This window comes from Podarcis raffonei, chromosome 6 (genome assembly GCF_027172205.1).
Source record: "Podarcis raffonei isolate rPodRaf1 chromosome 6, rPodRaf1.pri, whole genome shotgun sequence".
NCBI lineage: Eukaryota > Metazoa > Chordata > Lepidosauria > Squamata > Lacertidae > Podarcis > Podarcis raffonei.
Window position 1 is genome coordinate 18,309,352 of NC_070607.1, and position 13,615 is coordinate 18,322,966.

The following is a 13,615-nucleotide window of genomic DNA, read 5'->3' on the forward strand; positions in this document are numbered from 1 at the left end:
GTACTGGGGGTCTGCCGTCCCCCTCCCACAGGAGCGTTTGCCAACAGGAACATCCTTGTTTCAGCTGCGTGGATCTTACTGGCCGAGATATGGAAAGAAGATAAAGTTCCTACCAGAGAAGAATGGCAGAAAAAGTTAATGCTGAAATGGCTAAAAATAACTGGAAGAGTCAGAAATCAGGAAGACCAAAATTTTAATAAGGAATGGGGAACATTTATAACTTACCTTAAAGACCACTGTAAACAGTTAAAATTGTTAGTAGGACTGGAATAGCACTTGTAGTTTAAAGTTGGTCCTGGACATAATGGAAGAAGTAAAGGGTTTGGATTATCATAAAAGATGTGGGAGGAACTGATTAATAATAGAACCCACAAAGGGGAGGATGGAAGTCCAGGAAATTCCTTGGAATTTTGTTTTCATGATTTATGTTTGATATATCTCTGTAAAATTTTAATTTTAAAAATCAAATAAATAAATTTAATAATAATAATAAACATCCTTGTTTCAAAAAGGCTGCCCAGATGTGTAGAATGTTGACATTGTTTTAACCTGTATTTAACTTATCATTGGTTTTAATTGGTTTTTTAATGTTTTAAACAGCTGTTTTAACTACTGATAAGCTTACTGTTTTATTCTTTTCGTAAGCCGCTTTGAGATTTGTTTGTCGTTTCAGTCAAGCAGCATAGAAATTTTGCAAAGTAAAAATAAATAATCAGTGATAAAAGACCACAGACTCAAAATTGTAATTGAAGCAAATCAATCAATTTATTGGTGTGCAATGCTTCATTTCAGGAGCATTATTGACTTCATAAAATTTGAAGAAAATAAAGCAACAAAGCAATGTAATATCACACTTTTATATATATAAAAAATTTAAGATTGCATAACTATAGCATTATACTTGCATTGACAAAGCGATCACAGGTTGTTATTTCTGATGCTAAATGAAGATTTGGCCTCCAGCTCATCAAATCATGAGGCAGAATTTCTATCCTAATTTCTGAATTTCCTAGCATACTTAGCACTTTTGAATAAAAATCATAGTTACCCAGTCATCGCTGTAGGCCAAGATCAGGTACTCTTCAGCTAATTGAAAGGAACTAGGAGTAGCAGAGTGGAATTCCCCATATATATTTTTGTTTCATTACTTACATTGCTTAACCCACATTAAGACCTAGACTATGTGTTATATTTATCTGGGGGAAAAGCACAACCAGGACTCCTGCTTTGCCAGCACTTCTTCACTCAGGTCCCTTGGAAAACATTCCAGCACATTCCATTTTCAATAATGTTATGATTCCACCTTTGCCAAGACACCATTGTTTCTTCGTCATTTTCTCCATTATGTCGATGCTATGATGTTTTCCAGGATGCTGAGGTCTCATCAGACTGTCAATGAGAGTCATCGAAAAGTTATAAAGTGACATGGAGTTTAATGTCATCCATTTTAGTCCATCATGGTTGCTCTACTGTTCAGTGAAGCTGATGGTTCTTTAAACCTAGCAGGTTCAGTACAATGTTATACATTTCCAGTCAAAAGTAATAGTCTTCCTATTTTATGGGTTTTATTGCAGGGTAAGTGTGTATGGGATGGCAGCGTAGGCTTTCATTTAGAATCGGTATTGGGGAAATGGGAATTTTGTTCCATCAACAGCTGTATGACAAGTGGGTTAAACTTTTTCTAATCTTGCCCAGACTACTCTCTCTTATTTTGTGTTACATCATGCCCCCCATAGCAGCCATTTTGTGAGTGGCACCCACAGCACTCCCTCGATGTTCAAAATGTGCCCACCGGTCCAAACAAGTTGGTAACCCCTGTCTGAGACTTTCCATATAGCTAGCATCTGGCCCGGTCAATATTTTTATTTTATTTATTTATATTATTTCTATCCTACCCCTCATCATGCACATTCAGGAATCGCCACAATAATTTAAAACACTCAGCATAAGTAGCAAACAAAAGAAATGTAAATAAATGTAGGATGGCTTGGGATCACAGATGGCCATCTAATCAAGCACTAGAAATACTATTAGTAATAGCAGTGGCAATGAAACGGTTATAATGGAAACCATATAGGGTTCCCAAATGGTCTTTTTCTTTTTTGACTTCCCCTGCAAAATGAATGAATCATGTGCAATTGTTTTGTTTGACATTGAGGAAGAAAGGGGAGTTACTGATTTATGATCAACTAAGGATTTTACAATGTTTTTCTATACCCTCCCCTTTCAACCAAGGCTGAACGGACTAAATTCAAATTATCGTATTTTTCGCACTATAAGACGCACCAGACCATAAGACGCACCTAGTTTTTGGAGGAGGAAAACAAGAAGAAAAATATTCTGAATCTCAGAAGCCAGAACAGCAAGAGGGATTACTGTGCAGTGAAAGCAGCGATCCCTCTTCCTGTTCTGGCTTCTGGGATAGCTGTGCAGCCTGCATTCATGCCATAAGACGCACACACATTTCCCCTTACTTTTTAGGAGGGAAAAAGTGAGTCTTATAGAGCAAAAAATACGGTATATTTGGGCTGGACCATGAGTGGAAGAGAGAGTAATTTGGTGAGATGAAGGACTGCTAATTATAACTGGCAGGAGTTTATTTATGTGACTTTGCTTTTTAACTGCGGGCTGAGGAAAATAATCCCCAGATTTTTAATGGCGGAGCAGGCATCTTGTTGGGGAGTTATTTATAGCCCAGCAAATCCTTGAACAACGGATGGAATGTTTTCAAAGGAGTGGAATGTGAATGGACAAAGGACGATGGCAATAAACTGTCTCTTACACACCAGGTCTGGGAACAGAGTGCTGGAAGGATTACACACGTGAAATGGACTCATGTGTTTGGGAAGCAACAAAGCTGCTGATTGTAAGGAAACAAAGAAGGCCAGCTATGAAAATGGATTAAAACTATTAGAAGGATGAGAAGGTAATTAAAGAAGAAGAATGAAGTGCCATCATCAGGAAGCAAATGGACATATGTTTGTAACGGGACCAGAAAACCTACCGTAATTATTTTTTAAAAAATTGTATTAAATTTAAATAATTTGGATTGGTTTGTTAAAAACTGGAAAACTAATATAAATTAATTAAAAAGAAAAAAGAAACAGTAACGTTGCTGGTAGTTGCTGTGGTGATAGTACTGATATTAAAATACGTGTGGTATGATTTCTCTGCTGCCATGGAAAGACTTACTGATTTAGATACATCTTGGATATACCCATAGCCCAGCTACACATTGTTTCATAAAAGGTGGTGATGATGGATCCTTTCGAAATCCTGATTTGCACTCAAACTGCATCCAGTAGTCCGACGCTCTCATGGATGTGGATTTAGTTATTGACCTAAGTTTGATATTGTTACGTTCCATGTCAGCATCATCTGCTCGACAAGTTTCTGAAGAAAAGCACACAAAGAAAAATAATCATGTATGTAGATGAATTCTTTTTTAACTGGGCTGGGCTGGGTTAGGAATAGCTTTGAGTGCAATGCAAAACTCACTTGAACAAGCTGGTCAATAGCATCAAGTTAAAATGTACTTTCTGCCAGTTACTGTAGCTTTTAGGCTACATTCACACATTGCAGAAGGGACGCAGGTGGCGCTGTGGGTTAAACCACAGAGCCTAGGACTTGCCGATCAGAAGGTCGGCGGTTCGAATCCCCGCGACGGGGTGAGCTCCCGTTGCTCGGTCCCTGCTCCTGCCAACCTAGCAGTTTGAAAGCACGTCAAAGTGCAAGTAGATAAATAGGTACCACTCTGGCAGGAAGGTAAACGGTGTTTCCGCGCGCTGCTCTGGTTTGCCAGAAGCAGCTTAGTCATGCTGGCCACATGACCTGGAAGCTGTACGCCGGCTCCCTCGGCCAATAAAGCGAGATGAGCGCTGCAACCCCAGAGTCGGCCATGACTGGACTTAACAGTCAGGGGTCCCTTTACCTTTTTACCTATTGCAGAAGAGAGGTCCACTCTTTCCCTCTGCCTCTGACATTGGGAGGGCTAGCCAGAGGATGCCATGTATCTCTGCCACACTGCCAGACTTCACGTCTGTTATAATGAGCCTAGGCTTGTTAATAGAACAAGAATGAACGATGATCGATTTTATACTTACGAAGGCATCTGGGCACGCCAACCCATTGACCACGTAAACATCTTGCACGTGGAGTGCCTTCCATTTCGTACATTCTGTAGCACTGATAAAAAACAACTGAACCATGTACAAATTCTCGTCTTGAGGAGGCCAGGGTCATTGCATTATCAACATCAGGCGGAGGACCACAATTTATTGGGGACTCTACAATGAAAATATTGAAGAAGTTGTTATAGCAGATGACACTCTGGTAAATGCCAGACTGCAGATAGTAATACACTGTACACCTAGAAAGGCAAAGCAAACAGAATGGGGAATTCATCTTAATTTAAAATGAAACAAAATGATGTAAGGCATCTTCCTATTAACTCTTTGATTGGGTTCTAGAGTAGATATATGATCAATTAGCATCTTACCTGCCATCATGCATCTCCCCCCAAACATCTATCTTGTTATGAACCCACAAGGTGCCACAGTACTCTTTTTTTGTTGGCACGTCTCTAGAGAAAGGCCATTGGTCAGTGGTAGGGCACATGCGTTGAAAGATCCCAGGTTCAGTCTTAGCATCTACGGCATTAGAGGAGATCTGTGAATAGGTCTCCTGCTGCTTCTTTTTAATGAAAAAAATAATTGGAGCTATGTGGAGGATTCAGATTGGTACTATCATCTGTACTTTCTTTACAATTTGCCTGATGAATTTTGACTCCCTTTCTCCCACACTCATTGCTGCTATGAAAGATGATAAGAATTGTTAAGTTGTGGGTGAACATATCAGACGACACAGTGATTCTTCAAACAGCTCTTGTTTATTCACAGGCCAGAACAGAACTGAACTGAAGGGTTCAGCCAGCCTGCTTATATAGAGCTCCACTAGAACGCAACAGTACCCACTTTCCGTAACTATCCAATCACTGAACGTCACTTTCAATCCCTTATTTGCATATGTGGACCTGAGTGAAGACTATCTACAGTATCCCCCTGCTGGCCCAGGGTGAGAACTTCAGTAGATAACAAGAATAGTTTGGGTGGGGGTAGGCTGTATGCCTGAGCCCCCTTCTAACGCCTGGATCCAGCATGGATTCAATTCCTGGGACAGCCAGGCTAGATTCTTGGTGAGGTAATGGCCTTCTAAGTATGGTATTAAGGTAGCAAAGAAAGGAGTCAGAAAGATAAATGCCAGAGTGCAGGATTGAGTTATATGAGCTAGAAGCTAGAAGCCGGCAGGCTCTTCATATTTATTTAGCCTTGCTCTTTTCTAAGTAAGCAAATATATTAACATTTGATGTGCACATGTCAGGGACTGGACATCGGAGAAGGAATGGTGAAGACCTCTTCCTCCTCCTCCAGAACCTTCCAGAGAAGAGGAAGATTGTATAGATTCACAGCAGTGGTTTGCAGGAGGTCACATCTCAGAGGCTGAAGAGGGGGAAAGCTAGGAAATAATGGGAGAGGAGCAAGAAGCAGCAGCACCAGGGGAGAGACAGCTGACAGACTCAGTGTCATTAGAAAGCATGCCAGACCCCCCTCTCCCAGAACCTGGCAGGCATTGAAAGTAGGAGAGCAGAGAGTTCAGAGGCAGAAGGCACAGATCAGCCACCATAGGGATGACGTATAATGGGAGAGATGGAGGGGATGGGGTTTCACTCGGAGCAACACCATTGCTCATAGCTGTCAATGTATCCCTTTTTTTAAGGGAAATTCCCTTATTCCGAATAGGATTCCTCGCAAGAAAAGGGAAAAGTTGACAGCTATGCCATTACTCCAAGAGGCTGCCTCTCTCTGTGAATATTGAATACATGGCTGTCAACCTTCCCTTTTTTGCTGGAAATTCCCTTATTCCAGCGCCGTTTTCCTCTGCTTCCCGCTGCTATCCCAGATTGTTAGATATCCCGTAGACTGTCCCCGGGACAGGTGAGGCTGCTGACCCCTTATTTTCAAATCTGAAAGTTGACAGCTATGATGGAATAAAAGACATTGGTAAGAGCTTTCCTTGTCTATCTATTCCTGGAAGTCTAGGGTGAGGGATCGGATTCCCTGGCGCCTGACAGCACATTAGTGTGGCAGCTCCAAATATAGTGGTACCTCAAGTTACATACGCTTCAGGTTACATACGCTTCAGGTTACAGACTCTGCTAACCCAGAAATATTACTTCGCGTTGAGAACCTTACTTCAGGATGAGAACAGAAATCGTGCAGCACGGCGCAGCGGCAGCAGGAGGCCCCATTAGCTAAAGTGGTGCTTCAGGTTAGGAACAGTTTCAGGTTAAGAACGGACCTCCGGAACGAATTAAGTACTTAACCCGAGGTACCACTGCACAGTAAATGAAAAAATTAGTGAGAGCACTCCTTGTGATGTCTTGAGCTTGGAGCAATAGGAGACATTTTCTGGGTACATATCACTTCACTTCTTTAACCCTGGTGACAACCAACAATGCAGATTCTACACTGAAAAGATTAGGGCCCTAACAGACGTTCGCATTGGTGCCGTTCTCCAGCTTACCAGAATCAGACAAGGGGTCCACCAGGTGTTCGTAAGGAACTTGTCCCGGAAATACTGCGACTGAAAGAGAAAGAAATGGAGCATGAAAAAGCGGGTAGCAAGCTGTGGACTTGACTACCTTTTGTTGATGGAGGAACTCAGATTAATTCTGCAGTAATGCCATTAGTAAAGTATTCAGTTCTGAATTGGTAAGCTCTGTCATTTATCAGGAGGCTGAAACATTTATCCCTCTCATCTACCGCATTTTTCACCCTATAAGACGCACCAGACCACAAGACGCACCTAGTTTTTGGAGTAGGAAAACAAGAAAAAAAATATTCTGAATCTCAGAAGCCAGAACAGCAAGAGGGATCGCTGTGCAGTGAAAGCAGCAATCCCTCTTGCTGTTCTGGCTTCTGTGATAGCTGCGCAGCTTGCATTCGCTCCATAAGACGCACACACATTTCCCCTTACTTTTTAGGAGGGAAAAAGTGAGTCTTATAGAGCAAAAAATACGGTGTTCATTCATCCGAAAAACAATATAATATCCAACTCACATTCTGTCGTATTGAGAAAGATGTGCTTTTCATTAAGAGCTAAATCTGCTATTTCTGGTGGGAGGGAAAAGGGAAGTAGGGATATTATACTCCAAAACCACCTGTAGCTACTTTTATATATACAAGGGAACAAACAGTGATACACCAACTTGGCTCATAGTGCAGAAGTTCCTTGTCCATTTGGTTCAAGCATTTCATTCTGCAACCTGGTCTTATCAATTACTAAAGTTTTAAATGGAGGACAACCAGCCCATCATTTATTTATTTTTTAAAAAAAAATATGAATACAGCATGTCAATGAATATCTTCCACAAGAAGCACAGCTGCTTAATAAGTTCAGCAGCAGAACTTGGGGTCTCAAATTTCAGCTCTGCCTTGTGCAATGCCAAAATTCAGGGGCCCCCCACCTCTATTCTAAATAATACTTGTGGCATCCCCTCAGGCTCTGTGCCCAATGTGACTGAACTGGTCTTGCCCCTCACCCCCTAAAATCTGCCTCGGATGTGTTGCAAATCAGGTGGCTAAGTTCACAAAATTTGTAATCATTCAAAAAACAAAACAAAAAAGGACACTCAGGCAACCCATCCTCAGAAGTAGGGACAGAAGAGCTCTTTGTTTCCAGACTGTCTTGCCAGAGTTGTGCATGCTCTAGTTATCCCCTGCTTGGACTACTGCAATGCGCTCTACGTGGGGCTACCTTTGAAAGTGACTTGGAAACTGCAAATAATCCAGAATGCAGCAGCTAGACTGGTGACTGGGAGTGGCTTCCAAGACCATATAACATCGGTCTTGAAAGACCTACATTGGTTCCCAGTACATTTCCGAGCACAATTCAAAGTGTTTGTGCTGACCCTTCAAGCGCTAAACGGCCTCGGCCCAGTATACCTGAAGGAGCGTCTCCACCCCCATCGTTTAGCCCGGACACTGAGATCCAGCGCCGAGGGCCTTCTGGCGGTTCCCTCATTGCGAGAAGTGAGGTTAGAGGGAACCAGACAGACGGCCTTCTCGGTAATGGCACCCGCCCTGTGGAACGCTCTCCCGTCAGATGTCAAGGAAATGAACAACTATCTGACTTTTAGAAGACATCTGAAGGCAGTCCTGTTTAGGGAATTTTTAAATGTTTGATGTTTTATCGTATTTTTAATATTCTGTTGTGAGCCACCCAGAGTGGCTGAGAAAACCCAGCCAGATGGGCAGGGTTTAAAGTAGTAGTAGTAGTAGTAGTAGTAGTAGTAGTAGTAGTAGTAGTATTTGTTTCCTCTCAAAACAATGTATGGCAGAGGGGGAAATGAACACTGCACCAAAATTCAGGCTTGGATAACAACTGCTCAAATGAATGCTGTGATCCTCTGCAGGCATGCACAGTGGATCTGGGATCTTCTGCATACTCCAAAATCCAATAAGCCCACTATGCTGGGGTTTCAGAAGACCAGCTTTGCCATAGGAAGGTCTTTTGGCCTCTTGGCTACAAGACCTTCTTCAAATGTATTTCAGGATTATGGCGGGAGCAACAAGGTAGACCTTACTGGATGTCTCTCCACCCAGTGAGACAAGAAGAACTGGGACTTCTACACTAAAGTTACCAGATTTTTTTTTCAATGAATCTGGGGACACTTTTCAACGTCCTACTAAATAGATGGGTTTGGCAGGGGACTGATTTGTAAATCTGGGGACTGTCCCCAGGAAACAGGGACGTCTGGTAACCTTATTCTACACAGGCCTTCTATGTAGCAGCACTCAGGTGCTGGGGTTCATTTCCGAAAGGAGGTTAGCTGTCCATCTCATTTACTCATCAAAGTATTATCTGAGAGTAGCTCACTGATGTTTTTAAAATATATATTTTTGCTACTATTTTTACAAGCAGTTTCCGTTATACTGTTTGTATTCTATTGTTTTTAGTTCCTCTTTTTTAAAAATAAAAATCGGCATGTCGTTCTGGGGGGTAGAACTGATTTCAAGTGGAAGACTTAAAAAATGGATGTGGTTTATCATAGATAAAATGAACTCTCTCTCCCCCACCCCCTTACTTAATGGATAGAGGAATGCTGCAAAGCAGAACCACTGATGGAACCTGCTCCTTCAGCTGATGCTGGTACATGTCTACACAAGGTGATTTCTTCTGAGTCAGCACAATTTCTGACCTACGCCCCTTAGCTCAAAGAGTTTGCTGTCATCCTGGCTCTTCCACAGTGCTTGCCACTGCACCGTCACTTTGGATTGGAACAGAATGGTAAAAAACCAACAACCTCACACTAAATCCCTGTCTATGCCAGGTTCTGATGCCATCCAACATGTTCAAAACACCAAACAAAATAACACCACAGTAATCAACTGAGCAGAAGTCTTGAGTTAGGAAAGGGTGAGAGAAATTAATGGGTAAATCTGAACATGTCTAAGCCTAGTGAAGGAAGAATAAAAACACACACATATATATACGATATACAATATACGATATCTTTATTGTCATTGTCCCATGCAGAACAATGAAATTGAAAAACTACATAAAACATTCAAAAACCCCTAAAAACTCTGAAACCCCATTTTAAAATACACTATACTATAGAGACCCCTTATGCTGCATTTAGAACCAGAATTGCATTTGAGTAGAAACTGTTTCTCAGGCGGCTAGTCCTGGCCTTTATAACCCTATACCTTCTTGCAGAAGGCAGAAGCTGAAAGAGATAATTTCCGGGGTGCATACTATCCTGCGCTATCTCTGCCGCTTTCTTATGGCACCTGGCAGCATAGATTTGATCTAAGGTGGGAAGAGTGCACCCAATTATTCTCTATGCAGTCTTTACAACCCTGGACAGCATTGTTTTTTCCTGGGCCGTGCAGCTCCCAAACCACACACAGAGACCATAAGTTAATACACTCTCCACAGTGCAATGGTAAAATGCCATCAGCAGGTCCTTTGAGAGATTGTTTTATAACCTCTGCTGTGCTCTCTTCATCAGGTCTTTGCTGTTTTCTCCCCAGGTTAGGTCGTCTCTCAAATCCATTCCCAGAAAACGAAACACCGAGACCTGTTCCATGCACTTCCCCTCAATAATAAGTGGCTGAATATTCAATTTACATTTCCTAAAGTCCACAATGATCTCTTTTGTTTTCTTTAAGTTAAGGAGTAAGTTGTTTTTCCTGCACCACTCCCCCAACTGCTCAACTTCTTTCCTATAGACCGCCAGCTTTTATTGAACTGAAATTAGAAGCTGATTAAGCATCATTAAGCAACAAACAAGCATTCATTGGCCAGTAGATACGAGATGCAACATAAATCTTAAAGAAACTTTAAACTGCCAAGGGATGTAGCAAATCCCAACATTTTCACCCGACATGTTTTAGTTTTATAATATTTCTCTTGGAAGGGTGGCTATTAATTTATTAATTATGTACAAAATTTCTACATTACCTCTTCGGGGGGGGGGGACCTACTCCAAAGCCAATATCCCATCCCTCTGCTGCCTGAAAGAATTCTTATTTTGACTTGAATAACTTACACTGCTGGAAAAGACAGCATCTCCACAAGAGGAGCAGAACAACGTAACTCAGACGGTTCATGTCAGTATTCCAGGCAGTTGTCAAAGCTTCTGACCAGTTTGGACTTTTTAGCAAATAGGTCTGGTGGCTGTCCTTGGGAAGGTCTCTCACCTTCTCCAGTTCCATCGAATTAATCATTGACTTGTTGCCACGCGGCAAAGTTCATCAGGCTTCTGCTGCAAAAATAATGGATTGTAAAAGGTAGCATTTGGAGGAAATAACCTGGAGGTGGGCAGGCCCAAAGGCAAAACCAGATGAAGCAACAAAATTAATTTTTTACATCTATAGTAAGGGACCCCTGACCATTAGGTCCAGTCGTGACCGACTCTGGGGTTTCGGCGCTCATCTCGCTTTATTGGCCGAGGGAGCCGGCGTACAGCTTCCGGGTCATGTGGCCAGCATGACGAAGCCACTTCTGGCGAACCAGAGCACGGAAACGCCGTTTACCTTCCCGCCGGAGCGGTACCTATTTATCTACTTGCACTTTGACGTGCTTTCGAACTCCTAGGTGGGCAGGAGCAGGGACCGAGCAACGGGAGCTCACCCCGTCGTGGGGATTCAAACCGCCAACCTTCTGATCGGCAAGTCCTAGGCTCTGTGGTTTAACCCACAGCACCACCTGCGTCCCTTTTTTACATCTATACAGTAGGCTAATTTGCATGTCTGTGGGAGCATGCACAAACACCCCTCTACCCTCTTCCAGATTATAAGACCATCATAGGATTTGAGGACAAATCCCAACTAGGCAGTAATCTTTGAGGAATAAAGTGAGGATCATAGAGGAGTGTCGCCTGGGAAGAGTACTGAGAGCCAAATTGAGGGGTCTGGGGGGGAAAGGCAATTAGAAAAGGGGTGGGTGGGCTTCATGAGCAGGGGCTGCAGCCCCTAGTACATTTGTACCTTGGAAGTAGAACAGAATCCGTTCCGGAAGTCTATTAGACTTCCAAAATGTTCGGAAACCCAAGCGCGGCTTCTGGCTGGCTGCAGAAAGCCGATCAGAAGCCGTGGAAGCTCCGTCAGACATTCGGCTTCCAAGGAACGCTTGCAAACCAGAATAGTCACTTCTTGGTTTGTGGCGTTCGGGAGCCAAAATGTTCGAGAACTAAGCTGTTCGAAAACCAAGGTATGACTGTACTAAATAAATACAATGGCAGATTTCTTGCTGCCTGAAGTGAAGGGACCTTGCATACTCTCCAACATTTCTCCGATGAATATAGGGACGTCCTAAGGAAAAGCGGGACAGTCTTCTCCCTTGAGGGTATTACCAGCCTTTTCTGCTTTTCCAGTGTTGAAGTATCAGCAATAATGCTAGGAAGGCAAAAGAAGAAATTGACATTTTTACCAAGAGTTCGGGCAACACATGATAGTATCTGACCAACCACCATCATTATTAGACAGGACAAGTGAGACTTGCAGCAAATATAGTGTGAAGTGCTTCTGGATTCTGCCAGACAGTCCCTTTCTTATTTAATCACTTTTCTTTCCAGGATACTCCATTCCATTTCAAATATGTTTTCTTATCTCAACAGTCAGTTAGCCTTCTGTAACCAGCGAGCATTTTCAGTTTTCATTGGGCAGTTTTTGGGTACCCCCCTTCCACCAAGGTGTTCCTCACACCCATCAAATATTTTTTGAACATCTGCAAATCTTGAGCTTTTCCCTGAGCCTGCTGGTCCATAAGGAACCATAGCCAGTTTGCTATAAGCACACAGGAGCTGATATGCCCAGTTATTGTGTGGAACATTTTGTAGAAGCTTCATCAATTCATTTACCCGTTAATTCATTTAGTGAAACAGATACGGAAGATGTGACCGTTCTGCTGTCTACAAGTACTCTACAATCTTTCTAGCAGCAGGTTATGATTTTTTATTTGCTCAGGGATTGTCTTTCTTCTCCTCCAACTGTTGCACCTCAAACTTTTTTAGATTTGAATAATACATTGTTTTCCTATATTTTTCAATGCCTGGACATTTCACTGGAATCCTTTGACTGAAGGGTGGTCTGGAAAGCTTTTTAATAAATAAAAATAAAAGCCTTAGTCTGCTGAAGATTTAAAAAAAATCTGTATTAAGCGTAATGACCATTTTTGAGCAGGGTTGCTTAAATGTTGATGACACATTCTCCATATGACTTTGAATGACTCCCTGCATGGAACTCTGGCTGGCGCAAGTCTTTGTGGGGAATAAGACGGATGAGACAGGAAAATGGAAGGAGAGGTGGAGAGATATTTTAAAATGTAAGTAGGGTTTCTTAGTGGTTTCTCTATTCTGGTTCTATTACTATCAATCAAGAGTTAGAACTCTAAAGGACCATTCCTTCTCAGTCATGGCTGGGTTATTCTGAAAAGGCTATGCTGAGAGCATTCACTGTTCCTTTTCCTTTCTGGGAATAATTCCAAGGCCCTCTCCAAGTTTTGGAGGGTGTTTTGACAAGATGGTGTTGCTGAGTCCTACTCCTTGCTGCTCCTGACAACAAATTAAAGTTAGGTCTGGAGGTGTGGGCTGCCTCAAGCTTACTGCAGTGATAGACCATGAAGACACAAGAGCCCAGTTTTTCAACTTTCCCCTCTTCTGTCCTAGGCTGAAAATGCTGTGTAGCCTTATTGCAAGGTGCTGTAGGAACTGCAAAATCCATCCAAAATGGTCTCCAAAAAGAAAGCCAAAATCAGCATCTCTCAGAGGCCAGATGATGAGGGAATTAATAATACTACATCTGAAAGTTCAGGTGAGGAAATATCCTTAGCTGAGGTGTTTGTTTGTTTGTTTGTTTGTTTGCAAGGCCAGTAAGAATCTCACAAATTCAGTTAGGCTGGCTTCTGATTCAAGAATACTTTAGAGGCATACTTTTCATGGAAGAAGGGAGATAAATATTTTGCTTTCCTCCTGACCTTTCCCAATGTTTAATCAAAAGAGTTAATCCCATGTTTGCTCTGCACTATGGCAAAAACATTAAGGAAGGCC

The 13,615-nt window shown here is 42.2% G+C and overlaps 1 protein-coding gene across 1 annotated transcript; it reads right to left on the reverse strand.

Annotated features, from left to right (window-relative positions):
• Positions 1-995: 995 nt before the first annotated feature.
• On the reverse strand, positions 996-10,816 carry LOC128415366 (complement factor H-related protein 3-like). Its single transcript, XM_053391476.1, has 5 exons — positions 10,616-10,816; positions 6,583-6,642; positions 4,104-4,286; positions 3,193-3,393; positions 996-1,389 (listed from the first exon to the last, which is right to left on the reverse strand). Exons 1-4 carry the CDS (start codon positions 10,791-10,793, stop codon positions 3,197-3,199), a joined length of 618 nt encoding a protein of 205 aa, XP_053247451.1. The 5' UTR covers positions 10,794-10,816; the 3' UTR covers positions 996-1,389; positions 3,193-3,196.
• Positions 10,817-13,615: the final 2,799 nt, after the last annotated feature.

Bases quoted from the DNA above. Each gene is read 5' to 3' on its own strand.
- LOC128415366 (XM_053391476.1), bottom strand. From the start codon at position 10,793: ATGATTAATTCGATGGAACTGGAGAAGGTGAGAGACCTTCCCAAGGAC. The intron at 6,643-10,615 runs GTAAGTTATTCA...TTTCTCTTTCAG, and splicing joins ATGCTGTCTTTTCCAGCAGT to TCGCAGTATTTCCGGGACAA. The intron at 4,287-6,582 runs GTAAGCTGGAGA...TTTTCATTGTAG, and splicing joins GGACCCCTTGTCTGATTCTG to AGTCCCCAATAAATTGTGGT.